Source organism: Paroedura picta, chromosome 1 (assembly GCF_049243985.1).
Source record: "Paroedura picta isolate Pp20150507F chromosome 1, Ppicta_v3.0, whole genome shotgun sequence".
Classification (NCBI taxonomy): domain Eukaryota; kingdom Metazoa; phylum Chordata; class Lepidosauria; order Squamata; family Gekkonidae; genus Paroedura; species Paroedura picta.
Genome location: NC_135369.1, coordinates 44147143 through 44163723, shown reverse-complemented (window position 1 = coordinate 44163723; position 16581 = coordinate 44147143). Strand labels below are relative to the sequence as shown.

Sequence of the window (16581 nt, the reverse complement as noted above, 5' to 3'; positions counted from 1 at the left end):
CTGAGCACATGAAGCTGCCTTACACTGAGACAGACCCTCGATCTATTGAAGTCAGTATTGTGTATTCTGATTGGCAGAAGCTTAAGACAGAGGTCTTTCACAACATCTGCTGCCTGGTTCTTTAACTGGAGATGTTGGTAATTAAATGTGGGACCACCTGCATGCAAAGCAGATGCTCGGCCACTGAGCCACAGCCCTTGGTGCAAACCAGAAGTACTATATTAAACAAATCTTGATATGCCTTCTAGGGTTCCCAGTTCATTTCTGACTCTTATGCCCAGAGCAGAAGATGGTTAAACTGTATGAGACAAGGACAACCACCACCTTGGTGGCTCACTGCTCAGTGCTCAGTGGTGGCACCAGGACTACTATTCTTTGTGAGGCATGGCCAGCATCTTCCCTCTTGGCTTCTAGGCAGAAGTTAATAACTTTCTCTTCAGTCAAGCAGGGTGGTTAGTTTAAGGCATGGCAAGCTGGCAAATGGTCTGCACATTAAAGTTGGTTGATGCTCTTTTGGTACTTGTCTTGTATTGCCCTAATTGCCGAGCTGCAGTTATGTGTGTGTACTATGCTCTGCTTTTACATGATAGTGTATTTCTCTGTTTGGTTTTTATTGTGCTTCTTATACTATTGCAAGTCACTTAAGAGGATACCTGTGAAGTAAAATGTATTAATAAATAACCTGCACACGTATAAAGCCACAGTGGACATACCTTTGTTTGTAAGGCAGTTCTTCTTCATCAATGCTGTGTCTTGGCAGTATTACAGTTTATATTTTGTTTTTCACATATATCAGATAAGGGAATAACTGTTTGCTATACAATACTTGACTTTAAACAAGCACTCATGCCATTGCTGGATGGAATGTTTCCTTCGTAAGCAGCATTTAGATGAAAGAGAAAGGGAAGCAGGATGTCTTTCTTTAAATAGTGTTGAAAATATTTCCCACCCATGGTATGGACTGAAACGGGTCCTTCCTGGAAGAAATCGAGATACAGAGACCCTGAGAAATTCACGAGTCATACTCTGAAGTATGAAAAGAATGTGAGGAGAGGAAGTTGTGGTTGGTGAGTCAGCATGAATAATCTGGTTACTGGGAGCATGAAGACTAGGTTGAGTTTTTTCTTCCTTCTTAATCATTGCATGAATTATTTTTAATGGAGGGAAATACATGATATTATCCCTGGGTCCCTATCACTTCTTTTTAACTCATGCTAGTACCATGTCTAGGTACACAGTTTTATAGCCCTGGAGAAACCCTCCATAAAGAATTTGGAGACTAGAAAAGAAAGAAGAAACATCCAATGGTAGGCATATCTCTCTCTCTCTCTCTCTCTCTCTCTCTCTCTCTCTCTCTCTCTCTCTCTCTCTCTCTCTCTCTCTCTCGGCGTGTGTGTTTGCAGATTGGGGTTGTTAATGGAAAAAAGTGGGACCATAACATTTAGCTGTTTTCTCCAAAAGGCAGAGAAAATGTTCAGTATCTAGTGCATTGACACATAAGCAAGATGAGGTTCTGTTGTGGAGTGTATGTGTATGTTTAAGCTTTCTGACAATCTGTCTTTTGGGGACTGATCTTTTTAATTTTAGGAGATTGGCTGGTTGAGCCTTGAAGGAAAATGGGGTGTTGCAGATCAACAGGACACTGAATTGAACAGAGAACTAGTTGACCCCTCTCCCGGGCAGCTGACTTCAGAGTTCAGTGCTGCCTTTTTCAAAAACCTATTAGGGGCTAGTTACAGATGCCATATGGGCTTAGTTTTAAAGGAATGTCCCTTAAAAAAAATAATTTGTTGCACTTGTGCCACACCCACAGTGTCCCCTTGATATACACATTTCTTTGTTCAGTCTCTGATGAAATGACAGTACTGGCTGAATCATTTGCTTCCCTTTGCTACGTCCTCATCCTCATCAAATGATGATTTAAATAACTTTGTTTGGACTGATTGCCCACGCAAGTCATTGCACACAACCATGCCTGAACTGTTTGGCATGCAGTCCTAATAACTACCCCTTCCCCCCTCTTGAGGTCAGGGTATGGAATGGTTCTGCAGTAAGGATGGGTAGAAACCCACCTGGTCAGGTCTGATTTGTAATTACTTAATTTCCTGGACATCTGCATTTCATTCAGTCTCCAAAATGGACCTAAAATGTACACCTCCCCACCTTTGTCCCACAATCAGATCTTGAGTTTCTTTGCCTGCCAGACAGGCTGCATGACAATTCAAAACTGTGTGCCAGTTCAGCAGTTCTGTTCAATAATGTTCAAATTCAAGTCAGGCGACTCCCAACAAGCTGCTAATTGGCTCATACAAAACTGTAGTTCCTGCCCCATGGCTCCTTTTTTTCAGTGAGTGCTTCATACATGACAAGATTTGTTTTAGTGATCTGTGCTCGGATTTTTAATTTTTGTAGTCCTGTTGCAGGTTTCTGTTGCAAACTGACCTCTGATCTTTTCCCCTCTGCTTTAAACCTTCTTTCTACATGTTAGGTTGCCTTTTTAAAAATTATGTTGCTAGTAGAACTTTAACTTTTATGGGATAACATTTGTTAGTTTTAGTTGTTTTTACTTTTATAGATTATGTTTTTTTATGATTTGAGCATTTATTTTTATGCTTTGCATATCTGCATATTTATTCTTTCCTTTACTACACTTATTGTGGCTACCTTGTTAATTGAGAGTGAGAGTTACAAATGGCTCGAAACATAAATGAAGTGTGTCATCCTGCTGCAACTGACTCATGGCAACCCATGAAGTTCCACGTCATGTGGTTTCCTAGGCAAGAGATGAAAGGTGGCTTGCCATTGCCTTCCTCTGCTACATCGTGCCTGGTGGTCTATCCAGGTAGTAATCCTGATTAGATTCCAAGCTGCAATAAGATCAGGCTAGGCTAGGCTAGGGGATACCATAGTCCTCCCAAATCTTCTACAGTAGCAATCCCCAACCTGTGGGCCGCGGACCACATGTGGTCCTTCGACTAATTGGAGGTGGGCCCCGAAAGATGCCTTCTCTCCCCCCCCTGGCCCTTTACTTCATCCCCCCCCCCGCCGCCCTTTACAACACACTTCATTTTTGTGGCGTGTCTGTATCTTATTTTTAAGGGATGTTTAAACATTACCATAGCGATCAGAGAGCGCTAGGGCAGTGGTTGAGAGTAGAGGAGTAAACTACCCCCCCCCCACCGGGCCTCAGTAAAAGGCGTTGAGTGGTCCCCAGCGTTGAGTGGTCCCCAACGTTGAGTGGTCCCCGGTGATAAAAAGGTTGGGGACCCCTGTTCTACAGTACACAAATGATATGTGCTTTGGTTGAACTTGGAGGGAAAGCACTGGCCTATTGCATTTCTTTCACTGTAACGCAAGCAGCTGTGCAAGCAGCCATTATATCCCACTGTACATAAACATGGATCCCGGATTCTTTGAGGCTATATTGCAATGAGAAGAAAAGTGCCTAACCCTTTTTCTGACTCACTCAAAATGATCTGACTTTGGTGGCTATTGCAGGGCTGTGGGGAACAAGCTGTCCCATCTTGACTTCCAGCAGCTTCAGTCTGAACTGTACTTAGTCTGTACCAAAATGATGCTTGTGTTTAGGCTGTCTGATTTTGCTAACCCACATTTGGGATGGTCTGCAGCAGCACACGTCTGTGTGGATGGGGTTCAGTACAACTGGATGCGGCCATACACACCTGTGGGCGCGAGACTGGGTCCACACCAATCTATAGCTAAAAAACAAGAGGCAAGAACTGCTGTCCTTGAGGAAATGGGAATTCTTATTTTCTAGCGAGAAGCCGGGCTTCAAACCAACAACCCAGAAATGGCAGTAATTGTAGAAATGTATAGCTATAACCTAAGAAAGAGAACAAAACTTACAAGGGCAGTGGAGATAAAAGTAAAATTTGAAAGGCTCTGGACAGATACTTATCATGGAGGCTGTAGTCTGATCCTGTCCTTTTCAACTCTGGTTCTGTGATTCTGTGGTTACCAAGTTGTTTCTTGCATTAGTTGGAAGGCTTCCTATTGGAAGTCTTATCCCCCCCCCCCCAAAAAAAAAAAAAAAAGTGGTTGAAGATTACAGTAAATAAAACTGGGTCTTCAGAATTAACATTCACATGATGGGACTTTTTAAAAATCATGTGCATATTTGTGAACCTCCAGTGACCTGATGGAGGAAGAGTGATATGTGGTCGCCTACGTACAGGCACTCTACTGCGTCAGCTTTCTGGGTTAAAATGAGTAAGCTCTTTAAAATTGCCTGATTGTCGAGAAAAAGAGGTTAAACTTTTTTTCTTATAAATCAGAAAGTCTTGATTGAGATGTAACCTGCAAACCATGATTTGCCTTGAACAAGACTAGCAGGCAATTTGTGTTTTCCTGGCTTCCCCTTGCCTCTTATGTGTGGTGACTGCATTAGTTACTCCCTGTTCCTTTCACAGCAAACCATAGTTTCGCACTTTCATCACAAAGCAGGAGTCAGTTCCTGGAACCCTGATTTGCTAGTAAAATATGAGCTACAAGTTATTGTTTGCTGCCAAAAAGTGGAAGTATCTGATTTTTGGCTCCCTGCAAAAGGGGGATGGGAATTATGTGTATAAACCTGCCTGTCCTCAAAGCTTGTTGACATGGCACATAGCAACAAATTATGGTTTCCAGAGGTACCCTCATCTGTCCAAAGGGCCTGCTTTGCAGCTGTTACAGAAAATGCATGGCAAACAGCAAACCAGACATTATGGCGGCATGACTTTTATGGCATGGTGCAGGTCATGACAAATTTCTTTTAAAAAGAGTGAAAATATTTGAAAAACGTAAGGGGTGGGAAAGAAGGAGATGTTACAACAGCATATTGATGTTTCAGATTTGTGTTATTGAAAATTCCTCTAAAAATAGGGGGGGGGGATTTTAAAACACAGCATGATTGGATAATGGGAGCTGCACCATCCCTCACTGCACATTCTTTCACATTCCAGAAGAAACTTCTCCCTATTCATTTTCCCCTTGGCAGACGTCACTTACAGGTTTGAAAGTGTGTAAGGAGAAAAATGGCTGAGGAAAATGATTTCAGAGAGAAAAGCATTGCTGGGGGGTCCAGTTTTGCATTTTAAATTGCTCCCCCCTCCTCCCGAGTTCTAAAGGAATAAACACAGAGACATTGAGTTTGCCCCTAAAATCTAGTCTCATCTCTTGAATGTTTTGCACTTCTGCTTTCTTTCCATTTATATTGAGCAAAATTCCCCTAAGAAAACTTTATTCCTATACCTCTTCTCTCTGGGGAATGTCACCTTCAATCTAGTGCTATTTGATCTATATCTTGCAGAGAGCCGCATTCACAATTGTCATCAAGCAAAGATGGCCACATGACTGTTATGTACCCTATCTGCCATCTGAGCAAATATTTATTTTATTTATTACTAGACTTTTATACTGGCCATCCTGGTGAACCGGCTCTGTGTGGTGTACAACAGAAGATAAAATATACAAGGATAAATTTTTAAAAATTAGATTAAAACAGTTCAATTTGTGGTAAATGATCAATTTAGTGTCAGCTATTTGGGATTTGGAGTCTCCTGCTGTCAAGGTCTAGTCAGAACAGCAGTCCGGATCTCCCACGAGTGATGGTGTGTGGTAATATGTGGGTTGAGTGGGGCCCAATAGAAGTTAGATGGTCACATTTCATCAGCCCCAACCTGGCAGAAGGGCTCATTTTGCAGACCCTGCAGAACTGTGCTAGCTCTGACAGAGCCCAGATGTGTTCTGGGAGCTCAGTTCACCAGAACAGAAAAAGTCCTGGACCTGGTTGAGGCCAGATGTATCTCCTTGGGGCCAGGGACCGCCACTTGGTTGGTATTCACAGAGCGTAATGGGGTAGATAGAAAGGCAGCCTCTCAGATACATAGGACCTGAACCTCAGATGGCCTTATGGGGTAAGAACCAATACCTTAAACCAGTGGTCCGCAACCTTTTTAAGGTTGCGGACATGCGGCGGTGGGGAGGGCGATCGCCCGGCCACGCATGCGTAGCACTCCGCGCATGCATGTTTGCACCATGCGCGGCCCTGCTTCCCACACACACACACACACAAAAAGAAGCTTGCCAGGACGCAAGCAAATCGGCCGCTTTTGCGGCCGATTTGCTTGCGGCCTGGGAAGTTTCTTACTGGGGGGGGGCGGAGAGAGGGAGCTGCGGCCCGGTGCCAGGGCCTTCGCGGCCCGGTGCCAGGTGGTTGGGGACCACCAACTTAAACTATTACTGTCAAATATTCATACATCTCTGGGTATAAAGGGTTGTCTTCGTTTGGATATGCAAGATCTGTAGTTTGCAAGACAGAAAAACATGTGGAGAATATCCAAAAAGGGCATCGAAGAAGCTGTGCATTTAGCATAGTTAGAATAGGAACTTCCTGATAGTTTTCAAATTGGCTCAATTGGAGATTTCCTGTCTCTTTGAGCACACTTCCTCCCCACTTGCTTCCAGAATGAACAGACAGAATGAAGACAACAGAACAGTTAGTTCAGACTCTCTCTCCTCTCTCTGTACACAGTTGTTTTTCTTTTAAATAAAACTGTTTTATTCTTTAAGCGTTATGGTGCTTTGCTCCTCTTAAACTCTGCCAACAGTCTCTCTCCTTTTTGCTATTGGACCTTAGGCAGGGATTGTGTCTCTGCCCAGCCCTTTGCTCTCTGCCATCCCACTCTCTCCTTAGCATGTGGCAAAGCCAGTCAGGCAAGAGAGGGAGATTGCCACGATGTCCAGCAGAGGGCCAGCTGGCCAAAGAGGAAGGGGACTGAAATCCCCACTCCATCCCACCCCACTGCAGCGAACCTGCTATCTTCTCCCCAGCCACCAGGGTGCTGGGATGAGGGTGCAGAGGTGGTGAAGGGGGTGGGTAGTTGGAGAGGATGGGTCTTTGATTCTTTCTCTGGCACAAGGGGAGGCTTGTCCATGAGACTCTCTTCTGGCAGCAGTTTCAAAATGGGAACCACAAGCCCCAGTTTCCTGGAAAGAAGGGGCATGGGTCATACTGGGGAACTGCTCAAAGAGTCACTTGTGGCATGTCAAAGAGCCACATGTAGCTCCCAAAAGAGATTTATTCAGGGCGTGAGCTTTCGAGTGCAAGCACTCTTCGTCAGACTACGATCTCCTCACATGACAGGGAATATATAGCAAAAATCAATTCTGTTACATCAGTAGACTGTGTCACAACCAAATACAGCCAATGACAATCCTTTGTCAAAACAGCCAATCAATCCTGTGAATTCAGTGTAGCTTACAAAAACACAAGGAGAGACCAAGCTGCCTGTTATCAGTGATCAAAGGCTCTCACCTCCCCATATGCTGCTTGCTCCATCCGTCTCCATACAACAGTGAGACATTCCTGCCAGGCAATTGCTGGTAACTATCCCAAGGCTATGAAGTCAAACTCAAAATTTCACTACATTGCCATATTTTACAGTCACGTTCTCACAAATAAAATACATAGTGAGGAATATGGATACACAAGTTGAACAAGGTTAGCAAGAATAGTGAGATAAAAAAAAACCTTTGTCCCTGTTGAGTCCTGGGTATGTCATAGTATTGAGTGTTGTAATAACTTGCATTTCTGCAATCTCCCTTTCTAGCCTGTTCTTGAAGTTCCTTTGTAATATAACAGCTACTTTCAGGTCCCTTATTGAATGTCCTGGAAGGTTGAAGAGTTCTCCCACAGGTTTTTCTAATTTGTTGTTTTGCTATATATTTTCTGTCATGTAAGGAGATCATAGTCTGACAAAGAGTGCTTGCACTCGAAAGCTCACGCCCTGAATACATCTTTGTTGATCTTAAAGGTGCTACTGGACTCTGATTTTATTGTGCTACTTCAGACGAACACAGTTACCCTTTTGAATATAGCTCCCAAGGCACTCTTCTAGTAAAATGTAAATCATCAATAGTTGGGAGGCTGCAATTCTCAATAAGTAATTCACTCTTGACTTGGGTGCCCTCCCGGATATACCTCATATTGATGATAATGATAAAATTATTGTTCTATCAACCTATCAGTTCTGAACAGCTGCACAACAAGGCATAACAATTGAAAAGAATTTGGCTAATTCTGCAGTCTGCCCAGTTCTGTTAAACTGAAACTGGTGGCCATGAACCATTTACATGGAATTTCCCCCTAGATGAAAACAGAAGTAAGCAAAAAGTCACTGATTTTCAGACATCTCTTTTCCTTCAGTTTAAATTGTTGCACGCTTGAGTTAATCTTTCCTTTTTCTACTAAATCTAAATTGATATGAATAAAGGATTGATATCTATGGGATAAGGATAGCATAAACTACTCTTAAAATTGTTCAGTTAAATTTAAAGGATTATTTTAGATAATATATTTTCTTAAATGAACAAATTTAGAGTCCAGTGGCACCTTTAAGATCAACCAAGTTTTATTCAAGGTATGAGTTTTCGTGTGCATGGACGCTTCCTCAGATACAATACTGGTGCCACTGGACTCTAAATTTGTTCTGCTCCTTCAGAACAACATGGCTAGCCACTTGAATTTGTTTTCTCCTCTCCCGTAGAACCATGTAATAGTATAGTTGAAAGTTATCTCCTGGGTCATCTAGTCCAACCCCCTGCACTGTGCAGGACACTCACAACCCTATCACTCATCCCTGTAATCTGCCACCCTCTTGAATCTTCACAGAATCAGCCTCTCTGTCAGATCGCTATCCAGCCTCTGTTTAAAAATTTCCAAAGATGGAGAACCCACCACCTCCCGAGGAAGCCTGTTCCACTGAGAAACCGCTCTAACTCTCAGGAACTTATTCCTGATGTTTAGACTGAATTTCTTTTGAATTAATTTAATCCCATTGGATCTGGTCTGTTCCTCCGGGACAAGAGATAACAACTCTGCTCCATCCTCTATATGGCTGCCTTTTAAATACTTGAAGATGGTTATCAGATCCCTTCACGTAACTGAGAATTACCAAGTGTTGGACATACCACAAAGCAAAAATACGTTTCTCTTTTCTTATTTCCCACCATCACAAGACATTTTAGCAGAAAAAGGTATGAATTGTTGTCTTAACGATGCTTACAAGAGGAACTAGCTCATTTACAGTGCAAATTCATTTAAGGAACTGAGTGAAGCTGAAACATTCAAGTGAGAAAGGATGTCAGGTTTTGAAACTGAAAAATGACCTATCTTCACTCAGAAAGGTCCTCTGGGGGTGATGCCACAAAATAAAAATATATGTTATGACTAATATTCTTACAATATAACATCGCTCGCTCAAAGGCCGTGCTTGCTTTTAGTGCCTTAGATCACACATGATAGCCTTGCAAATCAACTATGACAGATTTTTTTTCGTGTAGACCTTGTTTTTATTCTGAAGGAGTCAGAATACATGGTGCCCGAGCAGCTTTTTTGTCTTGTGTTACCAGGGGCAGGTAGATCAAATTAAAAGGGAGGAAAACAAAGCCATATAAACCTATGGGGGGCAATGTGATTTATCCTTCTTTAAAACATACACACCCCAAACAGAAGCTAGGGTTTAAGTCTGAGCCTCTTCCTTCAAGGCTAGAATCCTCCCCTTCTATAAAGGGATGTTTCATGCTTACTGCTTAGGTTATAAAAGCACTAGGGCAGAGTCTGCACTTACTTTCTTTAATCCATTGTCAATCCTGTTGAATTCAGATTGCTTTGAACTCAGATCTTCCTCTCCCCCCCCCATTGAAACAGGAAAGTCTTCTGCACGTGGTTAGGGTAGTTCAGAAGGGGGAGGGGAGACAAGGCTCTTTCTTTCTTTTGAATGGGGGGGAGAGGAGCCAGGCAGGGAGCCTCTTTCTTTCCTTGGAGGTGGGGGGGGGGGAAGATCGAAAAAGGCAGAGGAGGGAGGAAAAATCCAGGACCGACAGAAGTTGAGAGAAATTAGGGGCTTCTCCTTTAAGGCAAGTTTGTCACATGACCAGGTGTAGCCTATCAGAGGTTCTCTACCACGGAGCTTTCTTTTCCAATCCAGATATTGAGGATTAAAAGCACTCTAAGATATCGCACAATAAAGGTAGGGTCACTCCGGATCAGTCCTTCTTGCTGCAGAAGGAAAATTTAAATCGCCCCAAATCCAAATGGAAATCGCATTCTGTGTAGAGGGGAGGGACTGAATCGATCTGGGGTTGGAATAAAAGCTCCATGCAGTTTACACCCTGGTTTGCTTTGCCTGAGGCCAATGGATCTTAGTAGCTGGTCTTTTTCATTCCACTGCCCAAAATGAAGGATTCACCCCCAGCTGCCGCTTTGAGTGGCAGTGAAAGAAAAATAAAGTTAAAAAATGGTCATCAGCTGACATCCTCTCTAGGAATCATCCCCAATTCTATGATTTTACCACACCATAGAATTTGGGCCAATCCCTAGATAGACATGTTGTCACTTGTGGGTTTCTCTGGAGGTAATGTCATACCATTGGCCACTCCTGTGCTGACCCCTCTCCCTGTCTCCCACTGGCTGGAGTGGGCAACCCTAAGTATCCCATTCTGGACCTAGCATGGCGTCTACATGGCGACCCTAAGCTTTGCATTCCCTAGAATGTAAAGGTAAAGGTATCCCCTGTGCAAGCACCGAGTCATGTCTGACCCTTGGGGTGACGCCCTCTAGAGTTTTCATGGCAGAGTCAATACGGGGTGGTTTGCCAGCGCCTTCCCCAGTCATTACTGTTTACCCCCCAGCAAGCTGGGTACTCATTTCACCGACCTCGGAAGGATGGAAGGCTGAGTCAACCTTGAGCTGGCTGCTGGGATTGACTCCCAGCCTCATGGGCAGAGCTTCAGACTGCATGTCTGCTGCCTTACCACTTTGCGCCACAAGAGGCTCTACCTGTCTTATATATTTGCCTATAAAAATTAGCCAACAATACTTATGTTTGTCCTTTCTAGGAATACTGATAAGATGAGATTATGCTGGCAGTATCCTTTTAGTAGCCCCCACCCCCTCGCTTTTTCAGGTTTATATATTGAAGCAACCAGCAGCTATTATATAACTCTGAATGATATTGGGGATATGAAACTTCTGAATTCTTCTGTGCAACATAAGCAATTTCAGTTCTTGCAGCTGCACCCTGCTGCGTATTTTGATGCTCAGGGAGTTTGATTCAACATCATAAATGCAGGTTAAGGTTTACAGTCTCTTCATGTGGCATTCTAGCAGCAGACAGCTGAAAATGGATTGGGAAATGCATGGTGAGATGACATCACATCACACATTTTGCTGCACTGCATGTTACATAGAAGGGGAGACAGGTAGGGTTGCTATTTTCAGAATAAAACAGAAGTCCATGTGGCACATTAAAGATTGATAACATTTAATTCAGTATGAACATGGAAGTCAGAGCTCACTTCAAATATGTGCCGACAAAATCATGTTGAGAATTTTTATAAGGAAAATTACAGGCAAGAGGAAGAGCCGAGGCAGAGTGAGGTTTGCTGCTTTCACAGACAGCCACTTATGTTCTGTAATGTTTACTTCTGCCATAGATTCAGATTTCAGATTCGGATACCTTTATTGGCATAAGATTTGATATACATAAAACAAAATTTAAAACAGAAACAAATTCCGGACAGAGACATATGGACAACAGTAATAGGGCCTTATGTCGTATAGCAGATCTGCAGCAGAGATAGATTAGTTCTCGTGATGGTTGACAGGCTTTTTGCAAGGTCCACTATCTGAAAAGGCTCCTTTACACTCAGCAACATCTTCACTAGATGTTTCTCATCGATGCACAGATGCTTCAGTTTTCCCATAAAACCCTCCAGATAATGATGGAACATCTGAAATTTGGGGCAGTTGAATAATAGGTGGCTAAGGGAATGTGGTACATACACCCGTGCAGACAGCTTCTCTCATTTCGAGGGATTTGAAAGAAGCATCCTCTTGATAGGTTTGAAGGGAAGATGTTTAGGCATGCAAGGAGAAAGGCCCTTTTAAGGGAATAGTCATCTAACACTTTAAGATATAGGGGCATTGATTTATAAGATCAGGGGTTGTCCCAGTGGCCTGGCATAAGATGAAATAGATGGCAGAACAAGGGAGTCAAAAGTTGTATTACTATTGTGCGAAGCATAACAGGTTGCTCTGTTACCAAAAATAGACTTGTCTCCTGAATATTGAATGGGGGAATTAGCGATTCTAATAGACTTGTGAGCAAGATCTCCACTTGTCAATATGGGGGGGGATTATCCCTGTGAGAAAACTCAGAGGCCAAATTTGAAATAAAATAAAACAGTCTTTATTGAAATAAATGTAAAGCCCTAATACACTTGCATATGATTTAACCAAGCGGTTCTCAATCTAATGCTGCAACCCCTGAATACAGTTCCTCATGTTGTGGTGACCCCCAACCTTAAAATTATGCAAGTGTTCTTTCACAGAAATTAAAGCAAAACTGACCAATGGTGTGAAGATCCATTGTTCATGATTATATATAAATTGCTTTTTTCTGGGGTTTCTCAGTTCAGTTCTGCCTCTTGTCCCATGCCAATCTTACTCTTTTCCACTGCTCCAGACAGACTCGGTCTACTCTGCAAGGCTGTTGTGTGGATGAAATGGAAGAGAAGCGATGTCAGCCACTTTGGGACCCCCTTGGAGAGAAGGGTAGGGTACGAACCAAGTAACGAAAACCAATGATTTGGAAGAAAAATTGAGTCCAGAGGCACCTTTAAGACCAACAGAGATTTATTCAAGGCATGAGCTTTCATGTGCAGGCACCCTCCCTCAGACAAAATTGATTTGGAGTCATCTGTAAAGGGATGTGGGCCACTTTGGGTCCTCCTTGGACAGAAGGGTGGGGGAGAAGCCAAGAAAACCCATGATTTGGAGGAGGCAACTGTGGCGGTGCCGCTGGTCAAGCTGCTCGCCCTGCCACGACCCCTGTGAAAGGGTCGTTTGACCCCCAAAGGGGTCCTGACCCCCCAGATTGAGAACCACTGATTTAAACTAACACAAAAGAGGATAATAAAGAGATGATGCAATAAGAGATCTAAGATTTGGATCAGAGAAAGATCAATGATGTGAGGAAGTCCAGAAAGAGAGACAGCAGGATGTCCTGCATGCATGCTGGGAATGCAGTTTGAATCCAGAAGCAACACACATGGCTATGGCCAAGGGTATCTGTTTGAATACCTTATTTCATGTCTTGAGACTAAGGTGAGGCAGCTAGTCCCTAAACAAAAGAGTTAATGTGTGTATGGGGGCTAGGCAAGGAAATATAGACCAGGTAATGGCTTTGTCATTGAGACAAAAGCCCTTGATTGAGTCAAGGAGGACTCTGATGGTTGCTTCAGGATGAATCCTAATGGATTTACCAAATGAAAACAAAAGAGTGATGAGTAAGGCTGTCCAGGTGTTTGACTCTCTGGTGCTTAAGGAAGAGATACGGCTGAGGTGGGGGATGAACTGATTGAGGGAAAGATAATAATATTGCTCTACATACCTGAGAATTCTCTGGAGTGACATGACATTCAGCTAGAGATTATACATTTTGTTTTCTGCACAACTGCAAGCATGGCTGTGTCAGTTTCCTGGGTGAAACCGACATGACCTGGTACATTTCTGGCCAAGCCATGCTTTGCTAAGGAGATGCAAACAACAACCTAAGGGTGGTTTGCAAGAAAACTCCCCTTCAGCCCATGGAGGAGTCTAGGCCCTAATAGTGCTGTCTTTTGCATCTATCTCAGTATATTTCCTAGGTTGCACTAGGATAATTTCATCACCTGTTAACTACTGATATTAAGCCATTTACCTTGTACCTCCAGGTAATTGTTCAACAGGGTTATTCAGATTATGTGTAGGCAGATTTGGGAAGAGGAATGTAGAAATCTCAGGGATGATCTTCTGTTCCAAATAAGAGATATGCCATGGGGGGGGGGGTCTGATGGATGTATCTGATCTGTGCACCATATACTTTTGGTAAGACATGCAAGTTTACAATGCTGACAGTGGTTGAATAAACTGTTGTTATGGAGATAGATTGCTGGATTGTGACATTGTGTTGTCATCCTTTATTTTGAAGAATTAGTGAATGATGGGCTCCTTCTGCAGAGATTACTCATAGGTTTGTGTTAGAGCTGCTACTAGTGGATTTCTAAAAGAGAACAGCTGAATGCCATGGATGACCTTTGACCTCAGATCCTTCCTCCTTAGACCTTTGGCCTCCCTCCTTAAATGAAGCTGCTAACATTTTGCAATCTGTGATTTTCTTCATAATCATAGCCAACAGAAACTTCTGTAATCTCTTCTTGCCAAATTCAAGTGCCCGTGTGTATTCTATGGGAACTGTTGGCATCGTCAGAAATACATAAATGGAACAAGACTAATTTTTATATACAGAAGCTTTGACTGAGTTATTATGAGCACTCTCCCTAAATTCAAAACAAAACTTTAGGACAGGTTTTGTTGGGGAAAGGGGATCATCTGTGTGTCCATGCAGGCACTTTGGGGATTATATTAATATTTCTCGTGTGTGGTGTGAGTGTTTACACTATTATCAACACTGTATGAACCTAAAAGAAAAATTAATCTTGGCTCGGGACTTTAAAAATATCCAAAGGATAGATATTTTTCAGGATCACTGTAAGTTACGCCTAACCTTTTGAAAGCACCCTGCCACAAAGGGGTTGTTTTATAGGGTTAGGGTTAGCATACATCCCTATGCTGATGTTTTTGTACTTCAAGAAGAATATATAAAAATAGGATTCAATAGGGAGAATGTTCTTAGATTTCACAATTTCCGATATTTATGTTGAAATCATATAATGTAGTCTGTCTCGGGAGGGAGCCCCTTCTACTTCTGTCAGATTGCCCAGGAGATAGGAAAGCTCGATGACTTGCAACTGTTAATAACAAAAGGACTTTTTTTAAAAGAGGGGATTGTTTTGATTTGCTTTTGACATTGCATTAAATGTTTTCACCCGCACTTGCATTCTGCTTGGCAAACTGTAATCCTCATCTAAAGAGCACGAATGGGGGATAAAATGGCTAAAATATTTTGGTGGCTGAATTTTTGTTTTGGCAAATAGTTAATGTAGAGGTGGGCAAAAAGGTTTTGTCATTGTTCTTAAACACAAAGGAAATACTTAAGTATAGCACACGGACATTGTAATTTGCTTTTGTTATCTTTTGTTCAGAACGGCTTCTCACTTTGCGTTCTGGTTTGCTTTCAGTTTAAAGTTTTTCTAATATTGAAGAATGTACCAAGGTGACATGATTTCGTGTGTGTGTGTTTAGCACAAATTTATGAGAATATGCTGAATATTTGAACAAAAATCTTGTTATATAGGCTGCAGAATAGCCCAAGGGGAGAAATCATCTAAGTCAGAATCTTATACATAGACCAGTATTTTTCTGCCAAAGAAACTTTACTTGAAACTATGTTTGAAATCCTGAGAATATGAGAATGCGTAGTGACCACAATATTAGGTGACCACAATATAAATCTTTCATTTTAAATATTGTAGACTGTAAATAACAAGTCGGCTCATCACATGGCGGACTGGTAGGACACATGCTTTGCATATGGATGGTCCTAGGTTCCATTCCTGGCATCTTTAGTTAGTGTACTGTTGTTATTGATGGCAGCGTACTGTATTTACCTGAAAGGATGATAATCCTGAATCTAAAAAGATCCTCCTAAAAAAAAGGTTATATAAAAAAGTTTTTTTCTAAAAATTATTGCTGTTTATATCTGTAACTTGTGTGGAAATTAAAGATGATTCCCCTCTTGAAATAAGAAACATTTTGACAGTTGGATTTTTGTTCAGGTAAACAGGTCAAGTACCTAAAGGAAATTTGGTAAATGTTATTTGTGCCATTTATGGGCTTTCTCTCCAGAGGCCTATTCCTGGTGGTTCACAAGTAAAAATAAGTACATAAATTATCAATATTCAAACAAGCCATGGGCATAAAAACAGCGGGAAACACAACTGAATAGCTAAAACAATCCATAGTACATTCTTCAGGTTAGGTAAAGGTAAAGGTATCCCCTGTACAAGCACCAGGTCATGTCTGACCCTTGGGGTGACGCCCTCTAGCGTTTTCATGGCAGACGCAATACAGGGTGGTTTGCCAGTGCCTTCCCCAGTCATTACCGTTTACCCCCCCAGCAAGCTGGGTACTCATTTTACCGACCTCGGAAGGATGGAAGGCTGAGTCAACCTTGAGCCTTATGGGCAGAGCTTCAGACTGCATGTCTGCTGCCTTACCACAAGATGCTCTCTTCAGGTTAGAAGCAGGCTATAAAAAACTAAGAAAATAGGTAAAAGCTGGATTAAAAGGAATCCGTTGTCCTGATGCCTGAGAGACAATAAAAGAGTCACCAGGTGAACATCAGGTGGGGCATTTCATAGATGATGTGCCACCATTGAAAATGCTTTGTCTCTCTAATGCTCAAATTAGACAATACAGATCAATAAGCTGCCCTGATTTATATGCTCATATAATGTAACTAGCAAGTAAGTCCCATTCAATGTGAACTAGGTGTTCCACTCTATACAGAAAGTTTGCATCAGAATTTGCTCTTCAGGTTTCCAAGGCTGTATTCAGAAGCCTTGAACAAACTGGAG

The 16581-nt window shown here is 42.3% G+C and overlaps 1 protein-coding gene across 16 annotated transcripts in view; it reads left to right on the top strand.

Annotated features, from left to right (window-relative positions):
* LOC143836597 (uncharacterized) overlaps positions 1-16581 on the top strand; it is a 301478-nt gene that overhangs the window by 83441 nt on the left and 201456 nt on the right. For 4 of the 16 annotated variants that reach the window (XR_013230672.1, XM_077336223.1, XM_077336217.1 and 1 more), the window contains exons 1-2: positions 1124-1307; positions 12528-12616. The exons of 5 other annotated variants lie outside the window; for them this stretch is intronic. Coding sequence is in view for 5 of the 11 variants with exons in the window: in XM_077336217.1 (XP_077192332.1) it covers positions 12563-12616 (54 nt within the window). In the remaining 6 variants the exon portion in view is untranslated. Of the gene's footprint in view, positions 1-906; positions 1068-1101; positions 1308-11190; positions 11203-12527; positions 12617-16581 lie in introns of those variants that run through there. 7 more of the 16 variants (XR_013230662.1, XM_077336209.1, XM_077336165.1 and 4 more) reach the window with 5 other exon arrangements.